The 27150-nt window shown below is 43.1% G+C and overlaps 1 protein-coding gene across 1 annotated transcript in view; it reads left to right on the top strand.

The window, feature by feature from the left end:
• The window catches only part of LOC138649899 (kelch-like ECH-associated protein 1A), a 52824-nt gene extending 47270 nt beyond the window's left edge, over nucleotides 1-5554 (top strand). The window contains exon 7 of the mRNA XM_069740598.1: nucleotides 464-5554. Coding sequence (XP_069596699.1) covers nucleotides 464-630 — 167 coding nt within the window. The 3' untranslated portion in view covers nucleotides 631-5554. The remainder of the gene's footprint in view (nucleotides 1-463) is intronic.
• The last annotated feature ends 21596 nt before the right edge of the window (nucleotides 5555-27150 follow it).

The following is a 27150-nucleotide window of genomic DNA, read 5'->3' as shown; positions in this document are numbered from 1 at the left end:
CTATATATATATATAAAATTGTCTAAGGGTTTTTCCGTCTGTCTGTCTGTCTGTCCTGGAAATCCCGCGTCTCTGATTGGTCGAGGCCTGGCGGCCTCGACCAATCAGCAACGGGCACAGCATCGACGTAGAAATCCCGCGCCTCTGATTGGTCGAGGCCTGGCGGCCTCGACCAATCAGCGACGTGCACAGCGACGATAATGTCATAATGGTTGCCATGGCGACGATGATGTCATAAAGGTTGCCTCGACCAATCAGCGACGGGCACAGTCTGCCGTGAATTATGGAATCATCATTGTCCATATACTACGGGGACATGCATATTCTAGAATACCTGATGCGTTAGAATCGGGCCACAATCTAGTTTTAATATTATTTTTATTCTACTTATACTACTTGCTGTAACCTGAAGGGTTAATTAAAAGTGCTAGATTGTAATATATGTATATGCTTCTTTTTACAGGTGGTTTTAATGCAGACGGTTTTCTTTCTTCAGTAGAATGTTTTTGCCCAAAAAGCAACACATGGACAGAAGTGGCCGAAATGCTCGTTGGGTGCAGCGGTATGGGTGTAGCAGTAACCATGGAAACCTGTCCAAATATTGTCAAAGACCTTGAAGAAAATTCATGAAAAACATCTTGAAAGTTTAGAATGTAATTAATTGAAGTTATTATCTTTTTCCGTTCTGATTCATTGCTGCTTTAATAATGCCACTGCTTGCTGCTGGTAGCAGGCCAATACTTTGTTTTACTTTGTCACATATGACTTAGCTATGCACCTAGAAAACCTCTGACATCTCTGTTAATAGATTTTCTATGCTCTTGTTCCACTTGCTCCACTCTCTGAGAAGAGAGAAGCAGAGGACACATCTCTTACCCGAGAGCTTCTGCCTCTTCGTTTTAGCAAACAGCAGAGATGTTAGCACTAGAGTTGAGCGAATTTGCTCGGGTCCCTGCTTACTTGCCAAGCTATAGCATTTATCGGATAAGCTGCAGAGGGAACCTGGATACCTGGTGCGTTCCGATAATCAGGTGTCGGGCTCCGCAGCTGCATGTGTCGTGGCCGTGTGACAGTTACAACACATGCATGGACAGCCTGTTTGTTGGGCTCTCCTTTTATGTGTTGTGACTGTCACACAGTCATGATGACACATGCAGCTGCAGAGCTGAACAGCTGATCGGCCGAGGCTATCCAGGAAGCGGGGTTCCCTCTGCAGATTATTCGGTAAATGCTATAGCTTGGCAAGTAAGCAGGGACCCAAACAAATTCGCCCATCTCTAGTTAGCACCCAGCACTACATTAAAATGTTACGTACCTTTTAGGGTATGTGCACATGCTGCAGATTACTCTGCAGATTTTTCAGGTCTGATTTTGGTAAATCCGCAGGTAAACCACACTGCAGATTTCCCGAGATTTTTTTGCAGATTTTGTGCAGATTCCACCTGCGGTTTTACACCTGCGGAATCCTATTATGGAGCAGTTGTAAACCAAAAAATTGACATGTTGCAGAATAAACAACGCTATGTTTCCGCGCGTTTTTTTCCGCAGCATGTGCACTGCGGATTTTGTTTTCCATAGGTTTACATTGTACTGTAAACTCATGGAAAACTGCTGCGAATCCGCAACGGCCAATCTGCTGCGGATCCGCAGCAAAATCCACAACGTGTGCACATACCCTTAACAGTTTAGCTGTCCTTTGAACTCCCACATTGCATTGGTCCTTGAAGAGGCTTTAAAGAGGCTCTATATGAGAATATAAAAAAATCAATAGAGAAAATAATTTTGAATAAATTCCTAAATATCAACTAATTTCAACTCACATATACCATAGTTTAGCCTAGGGATGTAATAACTAAGGTACCAATGGACAATGCTTTATTATACTAACAGAAAACAGTCCAATAGTGTTACTAGATCAGGTGCCTTGTCACCTAGTGTAATAAGAAGCTCTGCTGCTGTGGCTTGGTGATAATATATATCATATACTCTAAAGCTTCTGCTCAGTATTCAGAAAGACTGATAAGGACAGCAGCCTCTTCTTACCTCAGCAGTCCTTGTATCCCAGTATTAGATCAGAAAGACATGGTGGACAGCTTTGTAACCAGTCTTATTACTCTAGAAGTCTGAGTATCTCCAGTACTAGTAAGGATAGATATGGTGGACTGAGGTGGGAGCAGCCTCTTCTTACCTCAGCAGTCCTGGAATCCCCAGTATTATATCAGAAAGACATGGTGGACAGAGGTGGGAGCAGCCTCTTATTACCTCAGCACTCTTGGTATCCACAGTTTTAGATCAGAAAGAGAGGTGTGACCAGCCTCTTATTACTCTAGAACTCCTTGTATCTCCAGTACTAGTTCAGATAGAATTGGTGGCCAGAGGTGGAAGCAGCCTCTTCTTACCTGAGCAGTCCTTGTACCCCAGTATTAGGACAGAAAGACACGGTGGACAGCAGTGTGCCTCTTGTTTCCTCAGCAGTGCCGGTCCCCCCAGTATTAGATTAGAAATACATGGTGGAAAGAGGTGTGAGTAGCCTCTTATTACTCTAGCACTCCTAGTATCTCCAGTACTATATCAGATAGACATGGTGGACAGCAGTGTGAGCAGATTCTTTTTACCTCAACACCAACACTCCTGTTATTTTCAGTGTTAGATCAGAGAGACAGAATGGACAGCAGTGTGAGCTGCCTTTTCTTACCTCATCACCACTGGCATCTCCAGTATTAGTTCGGAAAGACTGGGTGGACACAAGTGTGAGCAGCTCCCTGGCTGCAGTCAGAGCAAATGTCTGCCCTGACAGAATATTGATGAGCTGTGGCTGCCCCAACACTTGACACAACAATGTCACGTCACTGCTTGCAACAAGCTGTAGGAGGTGAATATACACTGTTTTTATTTTAATTCATGTCTTGAAGTGATCAAAAACTTCATTTGTGAATTGGCCCTACTAGGAAAAAGTTCAGGAGAGCAAGGTTGCGCAGCACACATGGGTGGTTCTAGATTGGTACTCAGAAGTGTGGTTTAAAGGGAACCTGACATCAGAAAATTGCTTAATATGGTAATCCCAGGCTCCTGCTGAAATGAATGTGATCATTACCATGAAGTTTGTAGCTTAAATATGTGTGGTGGTCTTGTTATAGTTGTAAAGTAAACACTCTGTGAGTGGAAAACCATTACCCTGAGTCACCTGTGTGGTACGGTGTACTGGCCAGTAACCAAATATTAATTTGAAAAAAAAAACCATATTTTCCTTTTAATTGACTGCTACAGCCAGGTGACCTCATTGTTGACATCTTTGAAATCCAGTAGACACTTGCATAATCCGAGCTCGTAACACCTCTATCATTTCACAGTGAGCTATTCCCAGCTGGACTCCAGTCTTTGACAGGTCACTCTTGTTTTTATGATCCTTCTTCCTGCCCCTGATTTCGTGCCACTCCCATCAGCACCTGGAATCTTCTCACAGGGGAAAGTGCATGCTCACATCAATTGTCTTGCTCTTGCAATGTAATTGTGAACTTATTACCGGTGCACTGGCCCAGCCAATGAGATGCATGTGTAAAACCTTGGGCAGGTGAGGCAGGCTACTGAAACAAGAGGGACCTGTCAATCAAAGACTGTAGGCAGATGGTGGGTAGGTACCATAATAGGGAGGGAGTCGGGAGAGCTGTAAGTGCATTGTCCCACACCTCTGCCCTTGCAGCTCATCATCATATAATTTAATCCCTGGAAAAGTGACAAAATGGCCAACAAAATGCTAGAACCAAGGTAAGAATTTAATCAGCATTAAAAGATCTTTACACAAATGCCATTAATTAGCGGTATAAGCAGCTGATGACAGGTTCCCTTTATAAACAGATTTCCATAGTCCGTTTTTTTTTTTAGGTACATATCACTTTAGTATTTGTTAGGAACACATATTTAGTGCAACAGAAATGAAAACAAAAACAATATTTTTGCTGTGCTTGTGAGTGGAGTGTCTGCTATCCAGGGATATTTGAGCACGTCTTGCCAATCCTCAGTTTCAAATGAAGGAAGGAGGCCCTTTCCCGAGTTGTGCACTCCCTTGCCTACAGCCTCTCTTGTCTATGCCATTTTGATAATCATAAATAGTGTACAGTGAGATGGGCCTGAGGCAAGTAGATGTTACTTACGGTATTTCTTCTAAGTAATGAACATTTTCGATTATGATAGAATTGTATTCATAATTATAAACACATGCCTCAACAATTTACTAGATATTTTCCAGCAATGGTGATTTTTTGTTTTACTTTAGTCAAAATATTTGCCAATTTAAAATGTGTACACGTTAGTAAAAAATAATATTGCTTGTATGTCTAGTACATAAATGTTGACTTTGTGCACACTGCATTAAAGTCATAAGTATTCTTTGTTACCAGCAGGGTGGAGAAGATTGACATAAAGCAATTTGGATATCACATGATTCACATATATCACACGTGGTTGTCTAGTGATAAGAAAAGTTGTTAACTTTAATTAAAAACACTGCACTCCTCTAATGATGCTTATCTGACCCATGCAGACACAGAAAGGAGCCGGTTTATCTAAATAACTTTGGCTACTTTCACACTAGCGTCGGACTCGGCCCGTCGCAGTGCATCGGGCCGAGGTTCCGACGCTAGCAGTGAATGTGCCGCACAACAGAGGCAGCGGATGCATTTTCCCTTAGCATCCGCTGCCCCATTGTAAGGTGCGGGGAAGGTGGGGCGGAGTTCCGGCCGCGCATGCGCGTTCGGAAAAAGCGGTCCGTCGGCAGCAAAAAACGTTACATGTAACGTTTTTTGCTCCTGGCGGTTCTCCACAACACGGCACAACCGTCGCACGACGGTTGCGACGTTTGTCAATGCATCGCAATGCGTCGCTAATGTTAATCTATGGGGCAAAAACGCATCCTGCAAACAACTTTGCAGGATGCGTTTTTTCCCATAAACGACGTATTGCAAAAAACGCTAGTGTGAAAGTAGCCTTAGCCAGCCCCCTTCATTGTGTGCCAGCAAAGGGAGGGAGGAGGAAGCTCTCTGCATGTGTCAGAAATTCAGTTAACGTGGAGCCTCCAGGACCACAATATGGGATTTGAACTTAGGGCAAGAGTGCAGTATTCAAAATTAAAGTACATTAGCAAGTTTCATTAATTTACATGTGAACAACATCCATATAACATTTTATGCTGTCGAATAACCCCTTTAATCCTGATCAGAATGTTATTTGCATAGTTGTTACTGCAAAAATAGAGTTCACTTTTGCATATGTAAAATTGTTGGACAGCCTACCTCTGCTATGGCCTGTGTCTGTGTGCATAGGTTCATATTGCCATCTTAGATAATATTGTGTAATACATTGTCAGTAGCATATATTTAGCAAATTGTAAAGCTGCTGTAATTCAATTTTGAAAAAAAAAAAGTTATTTTTCTTGTGCCAAAAAGAAGAAACAATACTAAATGTAAATATATTTGTAAAAATGTAATTAATGTACAACCAGTTATATTTATAAATATGTAATAAATGTTGTGTTCTTAATACATGTCTTACATCCAAACTTTTGTTATATATCTTATTCTACTTGCTTATGCATTCCAAAAAAAACACAGAAATGCTCACATACCCTTGAATTGCCGACATATATGTTTTCTGGTCTGCTGACACATCGGTACTCTATGTTCTCGACTTCAAATATGGTGATTAGAATAAATACCTGAGACAACACCCTAATTCCATCTAGTATTCGCTTATTACATTCAGGCTCCATTAATGAACCTATATACAAAAAAAACCCAGAAGGAGTACAAACCACCCATATAAACTATAGCAAATATTTTATTAATTACTAATACAAAATACCATATACACAGTATTTAAAAAGATTACCGGTATATGGACAATTTTTTTTTTTTAACAGTGAAGGACACAAGACAAAAAAGATCCGACAACAGTGTGTCACCATTGTGGTCTGTGTCCGTTTTTGCAATCAGTGTGTCACCAGTGTGGTCTGTGTCCGTTTTTACCATCAGTGTGTCACCAGTGTGGTCTGTGTGTCCGTTTTTACCATCAGTGTGTCACCAGTGTCGTCTGTGTGTCTGTTTTTACCATCAGTGTGTCACCAGTGTTTTTCTAGATGATAAAGAAAGAAATTACAAATCTTCTCCTATACTTTGCAATGTTAGCATCTCTGTGGTTACAGTGTTTCTGTGTGAGGTGTGTGTTTTTCACTGACCCACATACTTGTATTGGACCTTTTCATTTGTGCTTCCAAAAAAATGGACACGTGCATAGCACCATAGATTATAATGGATATGTGTTGTATCATGAAGCAAATGGATAAGACAAGCATGCACAGACATTTGAACAAGGCTTTAGGCTTCATTCAGACATCTATGTTGCACATACTTTATATGATATTTCGATACAATTCAAAGTTTTTATACTGTGTTGCACTTATTTGATATAATATACACATGTACAATAATACATAGGTTTTTATACTCTATGTTGCATGTACTTGACATACAGATATAATACAGTTTTTTTATATTTGCTTGTACAACAGATTTATTCAGAGTTTGTATAAAGTGTAGTGGCTGTTCAGTATTCCAAATATATATATATATATATATATACCCCATCCTTGTGTATATGTTCCTTATCCTGGACCCCATCCTGGTATACATAAACCCCCATCCCATCCTGGTAAATACAGTATGTCCTTTTATCCTGGGCTCCATCCTGAAATATATATTCCCATCCTGCTATTTATATCCCTTATCCTGGGCCCCATACTGGTGTATATATATCCCCCATCTTGGTATATATGTCCCTTATCCTGGGCCCCATCCTGATTTATATATCCCCCATCCTGGTATATGTCCCTTATCGTCAGCCCCATCCTGGTATATATGTCCCTCATCATGGCCCCAGCCTGGTATATATATATATCCCTCATCCTGGTATATATGTCCCTTTATCCTTGGCCTCATCCCGATATACAGTATATATCCCTATCATGGCACCCATCCTAATATATATTTATATTCCACATCATGGTGTATGTCCCTTATCCTGGGCCCCATCCTGGTATATATATCCCCCACCTTGGTATAAGTCACCCGTTTTGCTGTTCTTTAATGTATAGAAAAAAATAATTGCTGCCATTGGCCTAGTCGTGGTGGCGACTTCTGTGACTGCAGTAGTTATACCCCTGCCTGACATTTACAAGGCTTAAAGCAGCTCTGTCCCATGTCTTTCCATCATTATATATACATTTAATGTTGTATATACTGTATATACACTTTCATTCATCAAAAAGTACATGGAAGTAGAGTTGAGCGACTTTTACTTTTTTAGGATCGAGTCGGTTTCGCGAAACCCGACTTTGTCAAAAGTCGGATCGGGTGAAATCGGACGATTATTGTGAAAAGTCGGTGGGCCGACCGAAACACGAAGCTCAATGCAAGTCAATGGGGAATCAAAGTCAGCAGTGAGTGGAGGACAGGAAAACACCTACAGTGTCCATTTTAATGCCAAAAACATCAATTCTTATTTCTTAAGCTTGTCAATCTTAATTTACTTTACAATAATAGTTAGGCATTGAAAATGGGTCATTTGGCTGAAGTTGTGGGGGGTAGAGATGGCTCAAGATTTTCGTGGGCCCAGGAAACGCGAAATACGTCATGGCGGTGGAGCAGGGAGAGGTAAGTATTTCAACTTTGCAAGTGCTGTGATCCTGAGCAAGCAGGGGGGGGCACTCGTTGGCACTGGCACAGGGCACCTCATAGCACGGTGGTGTCTTTGATGGCGGGTGGCGCCTCCCACTGGCAGAGACACTTTTGCGTACTATGAGGGGCCCTGGGCAATGGGCAGGATGAGGAGGAAACACAGATAAAGGCCCAAATAATAAAGTAGGCTAAATGCAGTTCAAAATTGGAAACAGGACTAAACAGGCGGCCTAGCTTTGTTCAGTGGAGGACAACTGTAATGAGTGGCGCAGACACAGTTATTAGGCCCAAAATAAAAAAGTAGGCTAATTGCAGTTCAAAATTGGTAACAGGACTAAACAGGCGGCCTAGCTTTGGTCAGTGGAGGACAACTGTAATGAGTGGCACAGGCACAGTTAGTAGGCCCAAATACAAACGTAGGCTAAATGCAGTTCAAAATTGGTAACAGGACTAAACATGCGGCTTAGCTTTGTTCAGTGGAGGACAACTGTAATGAGTGGTGCAGACACAGTTAGTAGGCCCAACTAAAAAAAGTAGGCTAAATGCAGTTCAAAATTGGTAACATGACTAAACAGGTGGCATAGCTTTGTTCAGTGAAGGACAACTGTAATGAGTGGCGCAGACACAGTTAGTAGGCCCAAAATAAAAAAGTAGGCTAAATGCAGTTCAAAATTGGTAACAGGACTAAACAGGCGGCATTGCTTTGTTCAGTGGAGGACAACTGTAATGAGTGGCGCAGACACGGTTAGTAGGCCCAAATACAAACGTAGGCTAAAAGCAGTTCAAAATTGGTAACAGGACTAAACAGACGGAATAGCTAAGTACGGGGGTGGGCTCCTCTGCTGAGTAGCAGACAGTGGTAGTTGGCGAAAGTATTAACTGGACTAAATGGAGGCCAGGCCCCTGTATATTTTTACTATCATCTATCATTTCAACAAATTTGTATTGGCAGTGCCATTGAAGGATTTAACAGCACAGACAACACAGTGGTGGAGCAGGGAGAGGTAAGTATTGCAAGTGGTAGAGCACTGTTCGAGCTGGGGGGAACACTCTCTCGTGGGCAGCGGTACTGGCACAGGGCCCCTCATATTACGACGGTGTGTCTGACGTTGGTTGTGCACCACCACCATCAGAGACACTTCATTGTACTATGAGGGACCCTGTGCCACTGCCGTCGCCCAAGAGTGGGCGTATTCACTTGTCCAGGCAAACGGCACTCACACGGGTGCTTGCGCCAGGTGGTGACCACAGCCCTGTGTGGGAAGTCAGCCCATTTCGGGAGGTATAAAAATGGCCTATGGTGGACATTCAGCAGCTGCAAATGGCGGAATTGAAGAAGTCAGTAAGAGGAGGCCAAAAGCAAGACATTTTTCAGGCAAGATACGTGTCAGCAGGAGAAGGTGGGGCAAAATAATTGGAAATCCATGATTGGTTCATTTTAATGAAGGTTAGATCATCAACATTCTGAGTAGCCAGACGTGTCCTTTTTTCAAGCCGTATTGAACCAGCAGCACTGAAGAATCTTTCTGATAGCACACTAGAAGCAGGGCAAGCGAGCTCCTGTAATGCATATTCTGCCAATTCAGGCCAGGTGTCTTTTTTAGATGCCCAGTAATCAAAGGCGAATGACCTGTGAGGGAGAACATCGATAAGGGAGGAAACGTAGTTCATCACCATACTGGACAAATGCTGTCTCCTGTCACTTTGAATCGATGCAGCACTATCTGTCGTGTCAGCGATCATTGCGAAATCACTCCACAACCTGGTCATAAAACCCCTCTGTCCAACGCCACTTTGGATTTGTGCACCTCTAACACCTCTGCCATGTTGCCCCCTACGGCTCGTGTGAGAACCATCACCGCCGCTGTGTGCTGGGAATGCCTGAACCAAAAGGTCTACAAGAGTTGCTTGTTTGGTAGCCAATATTTGCTCAAGGTTCTCAAGTGGCATGATATTTTGTCATTTTCCTTTATATCGTGGATCCAGGAGGCAGGCCAACCAGTAATCGTCATCGGTCATCATTTTGATAATGCGGGGGTCCCTTTTTAGGATACGCAAGGCATACTCAGCCATGTGGGCCAATGTTCCAGGTGTCAATTCACTGCTTGTGCTGGGTTGAGGAGCACTTTCTTGCAAATCAACATCACTTGTGTCCCGCAAAAACCCTGTACCTGACCTTGCAACGCCACCAGTTTCTATTGCCCCCTGTGAAGCATCTTCCTCCCATAAATATTCATCCCCATCATCCTCCTCCTCTTCGTCAGCCACCTCATCCAGGAGAGTTCCCTGAGCCGACAATGGCTGACTGTCATCAAGGCTTCCCTCCTCAGCTGCAGACGCCAGCTCCTTAATGTGCATCAAACTTTGCATCAGCAGACGCATTAGTGGGATGCTCATGCTTATGATGGCGTCGTCTGCACTTACCAGCCGTGTGCATTCCTCAAAACACTGAAGGACTTGACAGAGGTCTTGGAGCTTCGACCACTGCACACCAGACAACTCCATGTCTGCCATCCAACTGCCTGCCCGTGTATGTGTATCCTCCCACAAATTAATTACAGCACGCCTCTGTTCACACAGCCTCTGAACCATGTGCAGTGTGGAGTTCCACCTTGTTGCAATGTTGATTATTTGGCGGTGCTGGGGAAGATTCAGCGATCGCTGATGGTTCAGCATACGGCTGGAGTGTACGGGCGACCGGCGGATGTGTGAGCAAAGTCTTTGCAGCTTCAGGAGCAGGGCTGGTAACTCCGGATAATTTTTCTGGAAGCACAGCACCACCAGGTTCAAAGTGTGAGCCAGGCAAGGTATGTGTTTAAGTTCTGATAGGGTTATGGCAGCCATAAAATTCTTTCTGTTATCGCTGACTACTAGGGTTGAGCGAAACGGATTGGACAAATTAAAAAATCGCCGACTTTCGGCAAAGTCGGGTTTCGTGAAACCAGACCCGATCCTAGTGTGGGATCGGCCATGAGGTCGGTGATCAGCCCGCCAAAGTCTTGTTTGGTATGACGTTTTCAGTGCCATTTTTCAGCCAATGAAGGAGGACGCAGAGTGTGGGCAGCATGATGACATAGGTCTCAGTCCCCACCATCTTAGAGAAGGGCATGACAGTGATTGGCTTGCTTTCTGTGGCGTCACAGGGGCTATAAAGGGGCGTGCACGCCGACCGCCATCTTACTTCTGCCAATCGTAGCATAGGGAGAGGTTGCTGCAGCTGCATCAGAAGAAGGGATATAGTTAGGGAGGGAAGATTAAGCCCCGAAACTGCTTGTGCTGTAGCGATTTCCACTGTCCAGCAGCACCTTTTTTTGCAGGGACAGTGGAGTTTATATTTTTGCGTATCAGCTCTGTAGCTTATTAGGCTGCCTTATAAGGCTCCCTGATAGCTGCATTGCTGTTTGTACGCCGCTGTGCAAACCAACTGCTTTTTTAAAACCAAAAATCATGTTGCTCCTTTCTGCACAGTTATCTTGTTTATTTGTCCACACTTTTGTGTGCAGCAGTCCTTTATATTGCTGCCATACTTGTCCTAAAATCATTGTAGGGAGATTGAAATTGTACTACAGCCCTTGTATTTTTATATATATCTTCCAGCCACATTCTGCCACTTACATTGTGTAGTGTAATACACTGGGCCTGAGTTTTGGTGCAGTCTCCCCCCAAAAAAGGGAGATTTAAATTGGCACTAAGTGGATCTACGTCAGTTCTGTTAGTTTGTCGTATGTCTTCCAGCCACGTTCTGCCACTTACATTGTGTAGTGTAATACACTGGGCCTGAGTTTTGGTGCAGTCTCCTACCAAAAAAAGGAAGATTTAAATTCTCAACAAGTTTATATACACCTTCTACCTTGTTTTACAGTACCATATAACGGTTGTTATTTTGGTTAGATTTTTCCAAAAATGAGGAAGTCTGGTGGAAGAGGCTGTGGGCGGTCATTGCCTGCTGGTAATGATGGTGGTGGTGGAGCATCTGGTGGTAGTTGGAAAAGCAAAATAGCACCAAAGGCTCGAAGTGTTGAGCGAGCGTCATCATCTGGCTACACAAGGCCTCGAAGGCTCCCTTATCTGGGAGTAGGAAAACAGCTTTTAAAGCCGGAGCAGCAGGAAAATGCTTTGGCTTTCCTTGCTGACTCAGCCTCTAGCTCTTTCGCCTCCTCTTCAGAAAGTTCCAAATATAAAAGCAGCGAGTCATCATTGGATGCTCCAGGTCAGGAACAAGTCACTTCCTTGTGTCCTTCACCCAAACCAAAAGTGAAGGATGCGGCAGGTGACACTACAGTTTACTCCATGGAGCTCTTTACACATACCGTGCCTGGGTTAGAGAGGGAAATTGTTAACAGCCCATTACAAGATGAATCGGACATGGAGTGCACAGATGCACAGCCACAGCTAGATTGTTATGCTGTTCCATTGACTCAGATCACTACATTGCCCTCGCAGTGTACTGAGCCAGAATCTGACCCTGATGAGACTATGGTGCCCCGTCCCGAACGCTATAGCACCTTGCACGGTGACACAAAGGAAGGTGCACATGACATTGAAGAGGAGGTGATAGATGACCCAGTTGTTGAAGCAGATTGGCAGCCACTGGGGGAAGAGGGTGCCATTGCCAGTAGCTCAGAAGCAGAGGAGGATGATCCGCAGCAGCCATCTACATCGCAACAGCTTTCATCTGGCAGACCCGTATCTGGCCAGAAACGTTTGTCAAAACCAAAAACAGTTTTAGGACAGCGTGGCCATCCAGTGAAAGTAGCACAGCGTGCAATGCCTGAAAAGGTATTCCATAGTAGGAAGAGTGCAGTGTGGTAATTTATTAACCAAGATCCGAATGATCAGTGCAAAGTTATCTGTAAGAAATGCTCAAAGACCTTTAGCAGAGGGAAGAATCTCCAAAATTTAAATACAACGTGCATGCTTAGACATTTAACCAGCATGCACTTGTAAGCCTGGACTAACTACCAACGTCCCTTACCGTTGGTGCACATGCTCAGAATGAAGGTAGTCAGCAACGCTACATTGCTTCCCTCACTGTAAGCCCACCGGTTAGGACACCACCAGCAGCAAATGTGGAGGTATCGTCGCAAGGCCAAAGCAGTCAGGGAATCACAAGGTTCTTGGCAGGAAACACTGTATGTAGGCCAACATCAAGAATACCATCACCAACCCTCTCTCAATCTGCCATGTCTACCACCACCTCCGCTAGTTCCACCATATGAAGCTCTCCTTGAATATGCTGATCCTGTAGCCAATAGCCATACTAACGCCCTAATTACACACCAGCTCCATATACACTCTAATAGACAGCACTATATAGGGAACTCACTTCCCTCATGTTAGCCACGCCTCCTGATGAAGCCTTAGTGGTGAAACGCACGTCGAGGAGTTCACCAGCATGACAGCAGAGGAGATATAACAGCTTTAGCTATGGCCACAGGTACTACATGAATATTTGTTGATGCTATGACCAGTTGTGATTTTTCTCACAAGTTGGTGACTGTACATAGGTATAGGCTCATACAAGCTCCACTATCTGTGCATTATGAAAGGGACTTATGCTATATTAATGATGTTACATTGGTACAGTTTCTCCACTTGTGTAGATATAATTTGATATCCACGGTCTCAGCAATCTATATACTTTACCATAGGTATATTTATGTTCCCTCTTATTGAGGTCTTTTCATATGTTCCATCTCTAGTATCATTGACTTAATGGCACCCCCAGCTAGTCTCACTATGGTGGATATTGTTGTTTTGTCTTGGATTGCCCTCTTTGTACTTGCTCACAGTATTTGACTTGTCCATGTGATTTTTATGCATTATTTTGATACATATAATAAAATTTACTATATTTTGTTATATATGTATAGACCATTATTTGGCCTCCTTTTTCAATCTATATAGTCCGGGATGCACTAAGCAACATTATTATGTTGCGGCAAATCTAGGACTGTGTGGTGATATGTAAAATGTGTATACATCGATTGATGTTTTTGGGAGTTTGAATATATTTGGAAGTATAAATTCATAGGTTTTGTAAGAAACGCAGTCATGGCAGTGTACATCTTGAGGCAGGCAAGGTAGTCAGTGATAACGGAAGGAATTTTATGGCTGCCATAGCCCTTTCAGAACTGAAACACAAACCTTGCCTGGCTCACACCTTGAACCTGGTGGTGCAGTGCTTCCTGAAAAATTATTCAGAGTTATCAGCCCTGCTCCTGAAGGTGCGAAGACTTTGCTCGCACATCCACCGGTCGCCCGTACACTCCAGCCGTATGCTGAACCATCAGCGATCACTGAATCTTCCCGAGCACCGAATAATAATTGATGTTGCAGCAAGGTGGAACTCCACACTGCACATGCTTCAGAGGCTGTGCGAACAGAGCCGTGTTGTCATTTATTTGTGGGAGGATACTGTTATAGTCTGGTGATTAAGGAGTGACAAGCGTCTAGCTCTGAGCAGGTGGCAACTATACTGACCGCAGTCCCTAAGCTCAACACAACACTAGAAGCAGCCGTGGAATGCTCCTAACACTGCCTATGCATCTCGTCACAGCCGGAGAACTAACTAATCCTAAAGATAGAAGCAGGAAACCTATCTTGCCTCAGAGAAAATTCCCAAAGGATAGATTAGCCCCCCACAAATAATGACTGTGAGAGGAGAAGGAAATGACATACGTAGTATGAAACAAGATTTAGCACAGGAGGCCACTTCTAGCTAGATAGGAAAAAGTACAGGACAGAGAGCTGTGCCGTCAGTAATAAAAGCTAGAAAAAGTCCACCGCAGAGAAATGCAAAAATCTCCACACCTGACTAAAGGTGTGGAGGGCAAACTCTGCTGCCCAGAGCTTCCAGCCTAGCTGAATAGATCCATACTGATAAGCTGGACAAATGAACAAAACATAGAAAGTGGAGAACCACAAGACAAAAACAAGAGAACTGCAAAATAACAAGCAAGGACTTAGCTTTTGCTGAATTGGTCAGAGTGTCAGGAAAATCCTAAGAGCAAAGACTCCAGGCAGGAACAATGACAACTGGCATTGAATGAGGGAAAAGGCCAGACTAATATAGCCGAGCCAGAAAGACGATCAGTGAAAACAGCTGCTGAAGCTAAATCCAAGAAGCAGCCATACCACTCAAAACCACAGGAGGGAGCCCAAGAACGGAATTCACAACAGTACCCCCCCTTGAGGAGGGGTCACCGAACCCTCACCAGAGCCCCCAGGCCGATCAGGACGAGCCAAATGAAAAGCACGAACCAAATCGGCGGCATGAACATCGGAGGCAACAACCCAAGAATTATCTTCCTGGCCATAACCCTTCCACTTGACAAGATACTGAAGCTTCCGCCTCGAAAAACGAGAATCCAAAATTTTCTCAACCACATATTCCAACTCCCCCTCAACCAACACCGGGGCAGGAGGATCAACAGATGGAACAACGGGCACCACATATCTCCGCAACAAAGATCTATGGAAAACATTGTGGATGGCAAAAGAGGCTGGAAGGGCCAAACGAAAAGACACAGGATTGATAATCTCAGAAATCTTATAAGGACCAATAAATTGAGGCTTGAACTTAGGGGAAGAAACCGTCATAGGAACATGACGAGAGGACAACCAGACCAAATCCCCCACACGAAGCCGAGGACCAACACACCGACGGCGGTTAGCAAAACGCTGAGCCTTTTCCTGGGACAACGTCAAATTGTCCACCACATGAGTCCAAATCTGCTGCAACCTGTCCATCACAGAAACTACACCAGGACAATCAGAAGGCTCAACCTGCCCTGAAGAAAAACGAGGATGGAAACCAAAATTACAAAAGAAAGGTGAAACCAAAGTAGTTGAACTGGCCCGATTATTAAGGGCAAACTCGGCCAACTGCAAAAAGGTCACCCAATCATCCTGATCAGCAGACACAAAGCATCTCAAATAGGTCTCCAAGGTTTGATTAGTTCGCTCAGTTTGACCATTTGTCTGAGGATGGAACGCCGAAGAAAAAGACAAATCAATACCCATCCTAGCACAAAAGGCCCGCCAAAACCTGGAAACAAACTGGGAACCTCTGTCAGACACAATATTCTCCGGAATGCCATGCAAACGAACCACATGTTGAAAAAACAATGGAACCAAATCAGAGGAGGAAGACAATTTAGGCAAAGGTACCAAATGGACCATTTTAGAGAACAGGTCACAAACCACCCAGATAACAGACATCCTCTGGGACACAGGAAGCTCCGAAATAAAATCCATGGAAATATGCGTCCAAGGCCTCTCCGGGATGGGCAAAGGCAAAAGCAACCCACTAGTGCGGGAACAGCAAGGTTTAGCCCGGGCACAAGTCCCACAGGACTGCACAAAAGAACGTACATCCCGCGACAAGGAAGGCCACCAAAAGGACCTAGCAACCAAATCTCTGGTACCAAAAATCCCAGGATGACCGGCCAACACAGAACAATGGACCTCAGAAATTACCTTACTTGTCCATCTATCGGGAACAAGCAACTTCCCCACAGGACAGCGGTCAGGTTTATCAGCCTGAAGCGCCCGCCGCAAATCAGGGGAGATGGCAGACAGAATCACCCCTTCCCTAAGAATGCCAACCGGCTCAAGGACTCCAGGAGGGAGCCCAAGAACGGAATTCACAACAGGATACACATACACGGGCAGGCAGTTGGATGGCAGACAGCTGCTAGTGTGCTATCAGAAAGAGTGTTCAGTGCTGCTGGTTCAATACTGACCGAAAAAAGGACACATCTGGCTACCAGAAATGTTGATGCTCTAACCTTCATTAAAATGAACCAATCATGAATTTCAAATTATTTTGCCCCACCTTCCCCTGCTGACAAGTAGCTTGCTAGAAAAATGTCTTGCTTTCGGCCTCCTCTTACTGACTACTCCAATTCCTCCATTTGCAGCTGCTGAATGTCCACCATAGGCCATTTTTATACCTCCTTAAATGGGCTGACTCCCCCCACAGGGCCGTGGTCACCACTTGGCGCAAGCACCCATGCGAGTGCCGTTTGCCTGGACAGGTGGGTGTGCCCACTCTTGGGCGACGGCACAGGGTCCTTCATAGTACAATGAAGTGTGTCTGATGGTGGTGGTGCACAACCAACGTCAGACACACCGTCGTAATATGAGGGGCCCTGTGCAAGTACCGCCGCCCACGAGAGAGTGTTCCCCCCCAGCTCGAACAGTGATCTACCACTTGCAAAACTTACCTCTCCCTGCTCCACCACTGTGTAGTTAAGTCCATCAATTGCACTGCCAATACAAATTTGTTGAAATGATAGTAAAAATATACAAGGGCCCTGGCCTCCATTTAGACTAGTTAATACTTTGCGCCAACTACCACTGTCTGCTACTCAGCAGAGGAGTCATGGGGAAAGCAAAAGAATTGTCAATGGATCTATGGGAAAAGGTAGTTGAACTGTATAAAACAGGAAAGGAATACAAAAAGATATTCAAGTAATTGATAATGCCAGTCAGCAGCGTTCAAACTGAGATTAAGACTTGGAAAATCAGGGGCTCTGTAAAAACAAATCCACGGTCAGGTAGATCAACAAAATCTCATCTACAACTGCCAGAAAAATTGTTCGGGATGCAAAGAAATACCCGCAAACAACATCAGCTGAAATACAGGATTCTCTGAAAACTAGCGGTGTGGTTGTTTCAAGATGCACAATAAGGAGGCACTTGAAGAAAAATGGGCTGCATGGTCAAGTCACCAGAAGAAAGCCATTACTGCGCAAATGCCATAAAGTATCTCACCTACAATATGCAAAGCAGCACAAAGACAAGCCTCAAAACTTCTGGAGCAAGGTAATTTGGAGTGATGAGACCAAAATTGAACTTTTTGGCCACAATCATAAATGTTACATTTGGAGAGAGGTCAATAAGGCCTTTGATAAAAGGAACACCATTTCTGTAAAGCACGGATGTGGATCGCTGATGTTTTGAGGATGTGTGAGCTACAAAGGCACAGGAAACTTGGTCAAAGCTGAAGGAAAGATGAATGCAGTACATTATCAGCAAATACAGGAGACAAATTTGTACTCATCAGCCCAGAAGTTGAGCATGGGACGTACTTGAAAGTTCCAACATGACAACGATCTAAAACACAAGGCAAAGTCAACCTGTCATTGGCTACAGCAGAACAAAGAGAATGTTCTGGAGTGGCCATCTAAGTCTCCTGACCTCAATATCATTGAGCCATTCTGGGGAAATTTCAAGTTCGCAGTTCATGCTAGGCAGCCCAGGAATTTACAGGAACTGGAGGATGTTTGCCAAGAAGAGTGGGCAGCTTTACCATCTGAGAAAATAAAGAACCTCATCCACAACTACAACAAAAGACTTCAAGCTGTCATTGATGTTAGAGGAACAATACTCCGTATTAAGAAATGGGGTATGTGTACTTTTGATCAGGGTCATTTGGATGGTTTGGGTTGTCATTATGACTTAAAAAGAGAAAACATAAACATAGTAGTTTGACAAAAAATGGCCTCACTCAACCACTAACGATGAGTGGAGAAAAAGTTTTGGTGTTATCATTCATAGTCTCTAAAAAGGGCCAAGAAAGCAAAAATTCTGCTAGGATATGTAAACTTTTCAGCACAACTGTATACAGAGTGTGAAGTAAGTATTGAACATGTCACCAATTTTCTTAATAAATATATTTTTAAAGGTGCTATTGATCTGAAATTATCACCAGATGCCATCCATCCAATCCACACATGCACCTCTTACTTCATGTGTTAAATACTTTGTCTCTGTGTCATTTCCCATTATTACACATAACTCAATTTATGGACACATATGGAGTGATTTCTTTGCCTGTGTGCATTGGATGGGTTGTTACCGGCATCTTGTCATTAGCAACTGTAGAAATATGTTTACTTAGAAAATTGATGACATGTTCAATATTATTTCACCCATTGCATGTGTATGCACTGTAGTGTCATTGAATGAATATACTCGCCTACCGCCACCTTCTCCAGTATCCATCGACATTCTGGTCCTCTTTTAGTAATGTCACTGCACTTCAGACTCTGTGTCACACTGCTCCCTGTGCTCTAAGCCTATGGAGGTTTTAAACAAAGCTCAAAAAATTACATTATAAAAAACTCCTGGCTCTCACATATAGCATGGAGTGACCCAGAGAGTCTGGAGATGTCACTCAAAAGGCACAGAATACCAGAGAAAACAGCAATAGGTGAGTATATTAACACATCCACTGCAATACATACACATACACCGGTTTAGGGAAAAAAGGAAATGGGGAAAAAAGGAAAGGAAGAGTCCGATAATCTATAAGGGAAAGAAGCGTGGGAGGGCTTGCACCTTTTTAAACAAAAGCTGTAACCAGCCATCCCGATTCAGCAGCTCTCACTCTACAGGTTGGCTGTATTCAGCTTAGAAAGCTTACCCTCCCCACTATATAATATGAATATGGGGCATATAGTTTTCATGTGACCACACCCTTAAGACAGTCCAGATTTTGGGTTATATAATAATTTAAAATAAATATTACTATTTAAATAGCGGCAACAAATTCTGCAGAACTTTACAATTATGGCATATTTAATAGAGATAGATGGGCATGGGCCTTACAATGGGGCACTTGCTTGGACAGAAGTCTTTGATCCGTGAGTCAGACTGTGCATATTTTGTTTTCTACATATTTTAATATAACCGAGCAATAGAGTATTTGGTAATGGAGTAATCCATTTGAAATAAAAGGCAGAATTTGTTTGTAAAACCATTAAATTGTGCCATTATGTTACATGCAGCTGAAAATATATTTTAGTTATTGGGTTTAACTTTTGTGAACCGTTTACTCTGTGTAAAAGAAAAGGTTCCAAAGGGCATTAATCCGAAGAGAAAGATAATGTTGTTTTTTCCATTCATTTACAATCTGCTGGCGTGACAGCTTAGAAGGAAGTGCAGGCTCCTTCTTACTCACAGTGACTCAGCAACTCACCACAAAGTGAGGTTATTTAGGGTCTATATGCAGAAATGGGCATTAAAAAACATCATTCACAAATGCAATCATTTCTTCAAACATATACATTATTTTTACACTTGGTGGTAATTAATGACAATCATCTATACAGTATTTGCAGTGTTTCAAGCACCGGTGTAACAAGCAATGAAGTAAGATGATATGGTTAATGTTGACAGCCGGATGACAAAGAATGGATATATAAGCCTATAACGTTACTGGTGACTAGTGACATGGAGCAGCTCATCAAAGATTCCTGTAGTCTCCTCATTCCTTAACAACTTGATTTGTGACTAGGGGTAATACCACAATTAACACTGTCACCTACTGGTCATCCCAATGATATTTCTGTGTTAAAAGAGTGGAATAATAGCTTCTACTTAGCTATTTTGCCATACAGATGCTGCCCTGTCTCACTTTTTCAACTTTATTAGAGAATGTTTCACAGCGAGCGAAGGAATAACTATTCAAGTTAAAATACGAGTCGGCAAGTGTCAGCGCGCACTGTAAGGGGACAACCCTGAAAGCAACGAGAACAGAAACCAGCTCCCAAAATCAACATTACTTTCTGGGGCAGAGCTGGTCTCCACATTTAATTCTCATCGAGTCCTTACATGCACACTAACAGTGTGCTCTCTTGCCTGCTTGACACTTCTCATCAGAGCCAACGAGGGAGGGCACTGGCACTGTGCATTAAAAACAATATTGCGGAGTGACAAGATCCTACTGAGCATGAGTAGGAATTGATAACCGACTCATGTTCACTGGAGCAGGGAATAGCCCAGCCCCTGAAACAGATATCACTCATGATGCTTTGTTTCAGGGTGGAGGCAGAGGTTGCGGCAGTGACCACAACCTCTGCCTTCTGATGACAGCAGTCTCTGCCTTCTGATGACAGCAGCCTCTGCCTTCTGATGACAGCTCGATGTGGTACACCATCATGCACTGGAGATTCTAGAACAAAATGTCATCAAACTGAAGTAGGTGAAACAACAAAAAGAAAAATCAGATAGAGAGGGAATTTTTAATCCATGTATATTAGAAAAACAATTAGGTTATTACATTACATAGATAGACATTTAGGATTAAGTCAGTGTTAGTTTAGGACCACCCAATCATGTAATCTCCATAAAAAAACATTAATACAAGTGTGAATAACACTGCTCATTGAGTGGATTTTATTAAGTCAGGATATTGTGACAATTTTAACCCCTTTACCCCCAAGGGTGGTTTGCATGTTATGGACCGGGCCAATTTTTACAATTCTGACCACTGTCCCTTTATGAGGTTATAACTCTGAAACGTTTCAACAGATCCTGGTGATTCTGACACTGTTTTCTCGAGACATATTGTACTTCATGATAGTGGTAAAATTTCTTTGATATTACCTGCGTTTATTTCTGAAAAAAATGGAAATTTGGCAAAAATTTTGAAAATTTCGCAATTTCCCAACTTTGAATTTTTATGCAATTAAATCACAGAAATTATGTCACACAAAATACTTAATACGTAACATTTCCCACATGTCTACTTTATATCAGCACAATTTTGGAACCAAATTTTTTTTTTTGTTAGGGAGTTATAGGGGTTAAAAGTTGACCAGCAATTTCTCATTTTTACAACACCATTTTTTTTAGGGACCACATCTCATTTGAAGTCATTTTGAGGGTTCTATATGATAGAAAATACACAAGTGTGACACCATTCTAAAAACTGCACCCCTCAAGGTGCTCAAAACCACATTCAATAAGTTTATTAACCCTTCAGGTGTTTCACAGGAATTTTTGGAATGTTTAAATAAAAATGAACATTTAACTTTTTTTCACACAAAATTTACTTCAGCTCCAATTTGTTTTATTTTACCAAGGAAAACAGGAGAAAATGGACCCCCAAACGTTGTTGTACAATTTGTCCTGAGTACGCAGATACCCCACATGTGGGGGTAAACCACTGTTTGGGCGCATGACAGAGCTCGGAAGCGAAGGAGCGCCATTTGACTTTTCAATGCAAAATTGACTGGAATTGAGATGGGACGCCATGTTGTGTTTGGAGAGCCACTGATGTGCCTAAACATTGAAACCCCCCACAAGTGACACCATTTTGGAAAGTAGACCCCCCAAGGAACTTATCTAGAGGTGTGGTGAGCACTCTGACCCACCAAGTGCTTCACAGAAGTTTATAATGCAGAACCGTAAAAATAAAAAATCTTTTTTTTCACCAAAATTATCTTTTCGCCCCCAATTTTTTATTTTCCCATGGGTAAGAAGAAATTGGACCCCAAAAGTTGTTGTACAATTTGTCCTGAGTACGCTGATACTCCATATGTGGGAGTAAACCACTGTTTGGGCGCATGGGAGAGCTCGGAAGGGAAGGAGCGCCGTTTGACTTTTCAAGTGTTTCACTACAGTTTATAACGCAGAGCCGTGATAATAAAAAAAACATTTTTTTCCCACAAAAAATATTTTTTAGCCCCCAGTTTTGTATTTTCCCAAGGGTAACAGGATATGTTGGGGTAAACCCCTGTTTGGGCACACGGGAGAGCTCGGAAAGGAAGGAGCACTGTTTTACTTTTTCAACGCAAAATTGGCTGGAATTGCGATCGGACGCCATGTCGCATTTGGAGAGCCCCTGATGTGCCTAAACAGTGGAAACCCGCCAATTATAACTGAAAGCCTAATCCAAACACACCCCTAACCCTAATCCCAACGTTAACCCTAACCACACCTCTAACCCAGACACACCCCTAACCCTAATCCCAACCCTATTCCCAACTGTAAATGTAATCCAAACCCTAACCCTAACTTTTGCCCCAACCCTAACTGTAGCCTTTACCCAAGCCCTAACCCTAACCCTAATGGGAGAATGGAAATAAATAAATTTTTTAAATTTTTTTCCCTAACTAAGGGGGTGATGAAGGGGGGTTTGATTTACTTTTATAGTGGGTTATTTAGCGCATTTTTATGATTGGCAGCCGTCACACACTGAAAGACGCTTTTTATTGCAAAAAATATTTTTTGGATTACCACATTTTGAGAGCTATAATTTTTCCATATTTTGGTCCACAGAGTCATGTAAGGTCTTGTTTTTTGCGGGATGAGTTGACGTTTTTATTGGTAACATTTTTGGGCATGTGACATTTTTTGATCGCTTTTAATTCCGATTTTTGTGAGGCAGAATGACCAAAAACCAGCTATTCGTGAATTTCTTTTGGGGGAGGTGTTTATACCGTTCCGCGTTTGTTAAAATTGATAAAAGAGTTTTATTCTTCGGGTCAGTACGATTACAGCGATACCTCATCTACATCATTTTTTTGTTTTGGCGCTTTTATACGATAAAAACTATTTTATAGAAAAAATAATTATTTTTGCATCGCTTTATTCTGAGGACTATAATTTTTTTATTTTTTTGCTGATGATGCGGTATGGCAGCTCGTTTTTTGCGGGACAAGATGACGCTTTCAGCGGTACCATGGTTATTTATATCTGTCTTTTTGATCGCGTGTTATTCCACTTTTTGTTCGGCGGTATGATAACAAAGCGTTTTTTGCCTCGTTTTTTTTTTTCTTACGGTCTTTACTGAAGGGGTTAACTAGTGATATAGTTTTATAGGTGGGGTCGTTACGGACGCGGCGATACTAAATATGTGTACATTTATTGTTTGTTTGTTTTTATTTAGGTAAAGAAATGAATTTATGGGAATAATAATTTTTTTTTTTTCATTATTTAGTAATTATTTTTTTAATTTTTTTTTTACTTTGTCCCGGGGGGGACATCACAGATCGGCAATCTGACAGTTTGCACAGCACTCTGTCAGATCACCGATCTGACTTGCAGCACTGCAGGCTTCACAGTGCCTGCTCTAAGCAGGCTCTGTGAAGCCACCTCCCTCCCTGCAGGACCCGGATGCCGCGGCCATCTTGGATCCGGGCCTGGAGCAGGGAGGGAGGTGAAGAGACCCTCGCAGCAACGCGATCACATCATGTTTGATCGTGGTGTGCCGGGGGTTAATGTGCCAGGGGCGGTCTGTGACCGCTCCTGGCACATAGAGCCGGATGTCAGCTGCGATAGGCAGCTGACACTCGGCCGCACTCCCCCGTGAGCGGCCGATCGCGCTGGACGTACTATTCCGTCCTTGGGAAGTAGGGCCCACCCCACATGGACGGAATAGTACGTCCATTGGCAGAAAGGGGTTAATAAAATGCCAGCAAAATTATCAAGAGTTAGACTTACTGTAAGTAAATTAAGTGCATCTCTTGCTGTGTTAAGGTCAGAATATTAAATCTATGTTTGGTGTAAATTTTCACTATAATTTGTTCTACTTTCTAAATATGTCAAGACTGCATGTGGCCCCACTGCTTCAGCTAGGTTCTGCTTACTTTTTAGAAAAACAAGCCCATGCCATATTCTTACAGTTATTTTATACCTGGAAACTGGCATACGGGCTCATGCTCACTTGTGCGAGACTCGGATGAGTCTCGCACGGCAATACCCGGCACTGCACCTGGCACAGAGGAGCGTGCGGCTGCATGTATTTCTATGCGGCCGCACGCGCCGATCTGATTGTCGGCAGCAGCGCCGGGTGTTGCCGTGCAAGACTCATCAGAGTCTCGCGCAAGTGAGTATGAGGACTACTGGAAATAATAGGATTACACATTTGCTAGTGTGAAAATTTGCATAGAAGAGCAGCAGGACTTTCGATCATCATGAGTAATATCAGGCAATACCTGAAGTTTTGAAAAGCATGGCAAATCTGGAGCAGTGGAAATATCTTCTTTGGCGTAGTGCCTACTGTTAAATTTGTAGCGGAAGAAGAACAGTATAAGGGAATGTTTTATAGTTTCAACTGGAAGTCTTGTTTCCAGCAAAATATAGTATTAATGATAAAGCATACAAAGGTATTTTACACAATTTTTGACTTCATGTGTGCTTCTTTTATGCAACATGTGTCAAAAGTTAGCTGAAGCTCCTTCCCTATTTCACTATTACTCTACCTCTTTGCAAGCAATGTCCAAAAACACATAACACATATGGTCTACACATAGTGCTGGCCTCAATTCTCAATGGGATTAAGATCTGGAGAGTTTCCAGGCCATGGACCCAAAATCTCTATATTTTGTTCCATGAGCCATTTAGTTATCACCTTTGCTTTATGGCAAGGTGCTCCATCATGCAGGAAAAGGCATTGTTGGGCGCCAAACTGCTCTTGGACGGTTGGGAGAAGTTGCTCTTGGAGGACATTCTGGTACCATTCTTTATTCATGGCTGTGTTTTTAGGCAAGACTGTGAGTGAGCCGATTCCCTTGGCTGAGAAGCAACCCCACACATGAATGGTTTCAGGATGCTTTACAGTTGATAAGACAAGACTGGTGGTATCGCTCACCTCTTCTTCTCCGAATAAGCTGTTTTCCAGATGTCCCAAACAATCGAAAAGGGGATTCATCAGAGAAAATGACTTCTCCCCAGTCCTCAGCAGTCCACTCCCTGTACCTTTTGCAGAATATCAGTCGGTCCCTGATGTTTTTTTCTGGAGAGAAGTGGCTTCTTTGCTGCCCTCCTTGAAACCAGGCCTTGCTCAAAGAGTCTCCACCTCACAGTGCGTGCAGAAGCACTCACACCAGCCTGCTGCCATTCCTGAGCAAGCTCGGCACTGCTGGTAGTCCGATCCCACAGCTGAAACAGTTTTAAGATACGGTCCTGGCGCTTGCTGGTCTTTCTTGGGCGCCCATGAGCCTTTTTGACAACAATGGAAGCTCTCTCCTTGAAGTTCTTGATGATGCGATAGATTGTTGACTGAGGTGCAATCTTTGTAGATGCGATACTCTTCCCTGTTAGGCCATTTTTGTGCAGTGCAATGATGGCTGCACGTGTTTCTTTAGAGATAACCATGGTTAACTGAAGAGAAACAATGATACCAAGCACCAGCCTCCTTTTAAAGTGTCCAGTGATGTCATTCTTACTTAATCATGAATGATTGATCGCAAGCCCTGTCCTCATCAACACCCACACCTGTGTTAATGGATCAATCACTAAAACGATGTTAGCTGCTCCTTTTAAGGCAGGACTGCAATGATATTGCAGTCTCCCCTCTAACACTCTCGCACCCCTCCAATCTATTCTAAACTCTGCTGCCCGACTAATCCACCTATCCCCCCGCTATTCCCCGGCCTCTCCCCTCTGTCAATCCCTTCACTGGCTCCCCATTGCCCAGAGACTCCACAACAAAACCCTTACCATGACGTACAAAGCCATCCACAACCTGTGTCCTCCATACATCTGTGACCTCGTCTCCCGGTACTTACCTACCCGTAACCTCCGATCCTCACAAGATCTCCATCTCTACTCCCCTCTTATCTCCTCCTCTCACAATCGTATACAAGATTTCTCTCGCGTATCACCTCTACTCTGGAACCCTCTACCACAACACATCAGACTCTCGCCAACAATTGAAACCTTCAAAAAGAACCTGAAGACCCACCTCTTCAGACAAGCCTACAACCTGCAGTAACCACCGATCGACCAAACCGCTGCATGACCAGCTCTACCCTCACCTACTGTATTCTCACCCATCCCTTGTAGATTGTGAGCCTTCGCGGGCAGGGTCCTCATTCCTCCTGTACCAGTTATGACTTGTATTGATTAAGATTATTGTACTTGTTTTTATTATGTATACCCCTCCTCACATGTAAAGCGCCATGGAATAAATGGCGCTATAACAATAAATAATAATAATAATAATAATAATAATAATGTTGAAATGTGTTTTGGGGGTTAAAGTTCATTTTCTGGGCAAATATTGACTTTGCAAGTACAGTAATTGCTGTTAAGCTGATCACTCTGACATTCAGGAGTATATGCAAATTGCCATTAGAAAAAATGAAGCAGTAGACTTTGGAAAAATTAATATTGGTCTCATTCTCAAAATTTTTGTCCATGACTGTACAATCTATTAAGGGGAATTGGGAGGGACTTCTTCCTGATGTACTAGGAGAAGAATGGGAAGATATCCTGGAATCTCTAACTAAGGTCTCCCCATCAGTCAACAATAGGATTACCCATTTGTATATAATATATCAATCCTATTTGACACCGACGCGACTTTTTAAAACGGGTCGTCTCCACTCGCCAGAATGTTTGCAATGTCACTCATTAGATGCAGATTTTATCCATATGATATGGAATTGCCCTATTATTCTTCATTAGTGGAAAGAGGTGACATTATTAACATCTCTGTTGTCAATCCCTGTCCTTCTTGAGCCACTGACCTGCTTATTCGGGGTGTGGGATGCAGAGACCTCGGACCACTATACTGGGATTTTTTTTTACGAGAGACACTCTTTATGGCACGGAAGGTATTGGCGCTATGGTGGATGGGTGGTTCTTGCCCATCTCTTAGAGCTTGGGTTGAATTGGTGAA

Source organism: Ranitomeya imitator, chromosome 1 (assembly GCF_032444005.1).
Source record: "Ranitomeya imitator isolate aRanImi1 chromosome 1, aRanImi1.pri, whole genome shotgun sequence".
Lineage (NCBI taxonomy): Eukaryota > Metazoa > Chordata > Amphibia > Anura > Dendrobatidae > Ranitomeya > Ranitomeya imitator.
The sequence above is the reverse complement of the archived record's forward strand: the minus strand, read 5'-3'. Positions and strand labels throughout refer to the sequence as shown.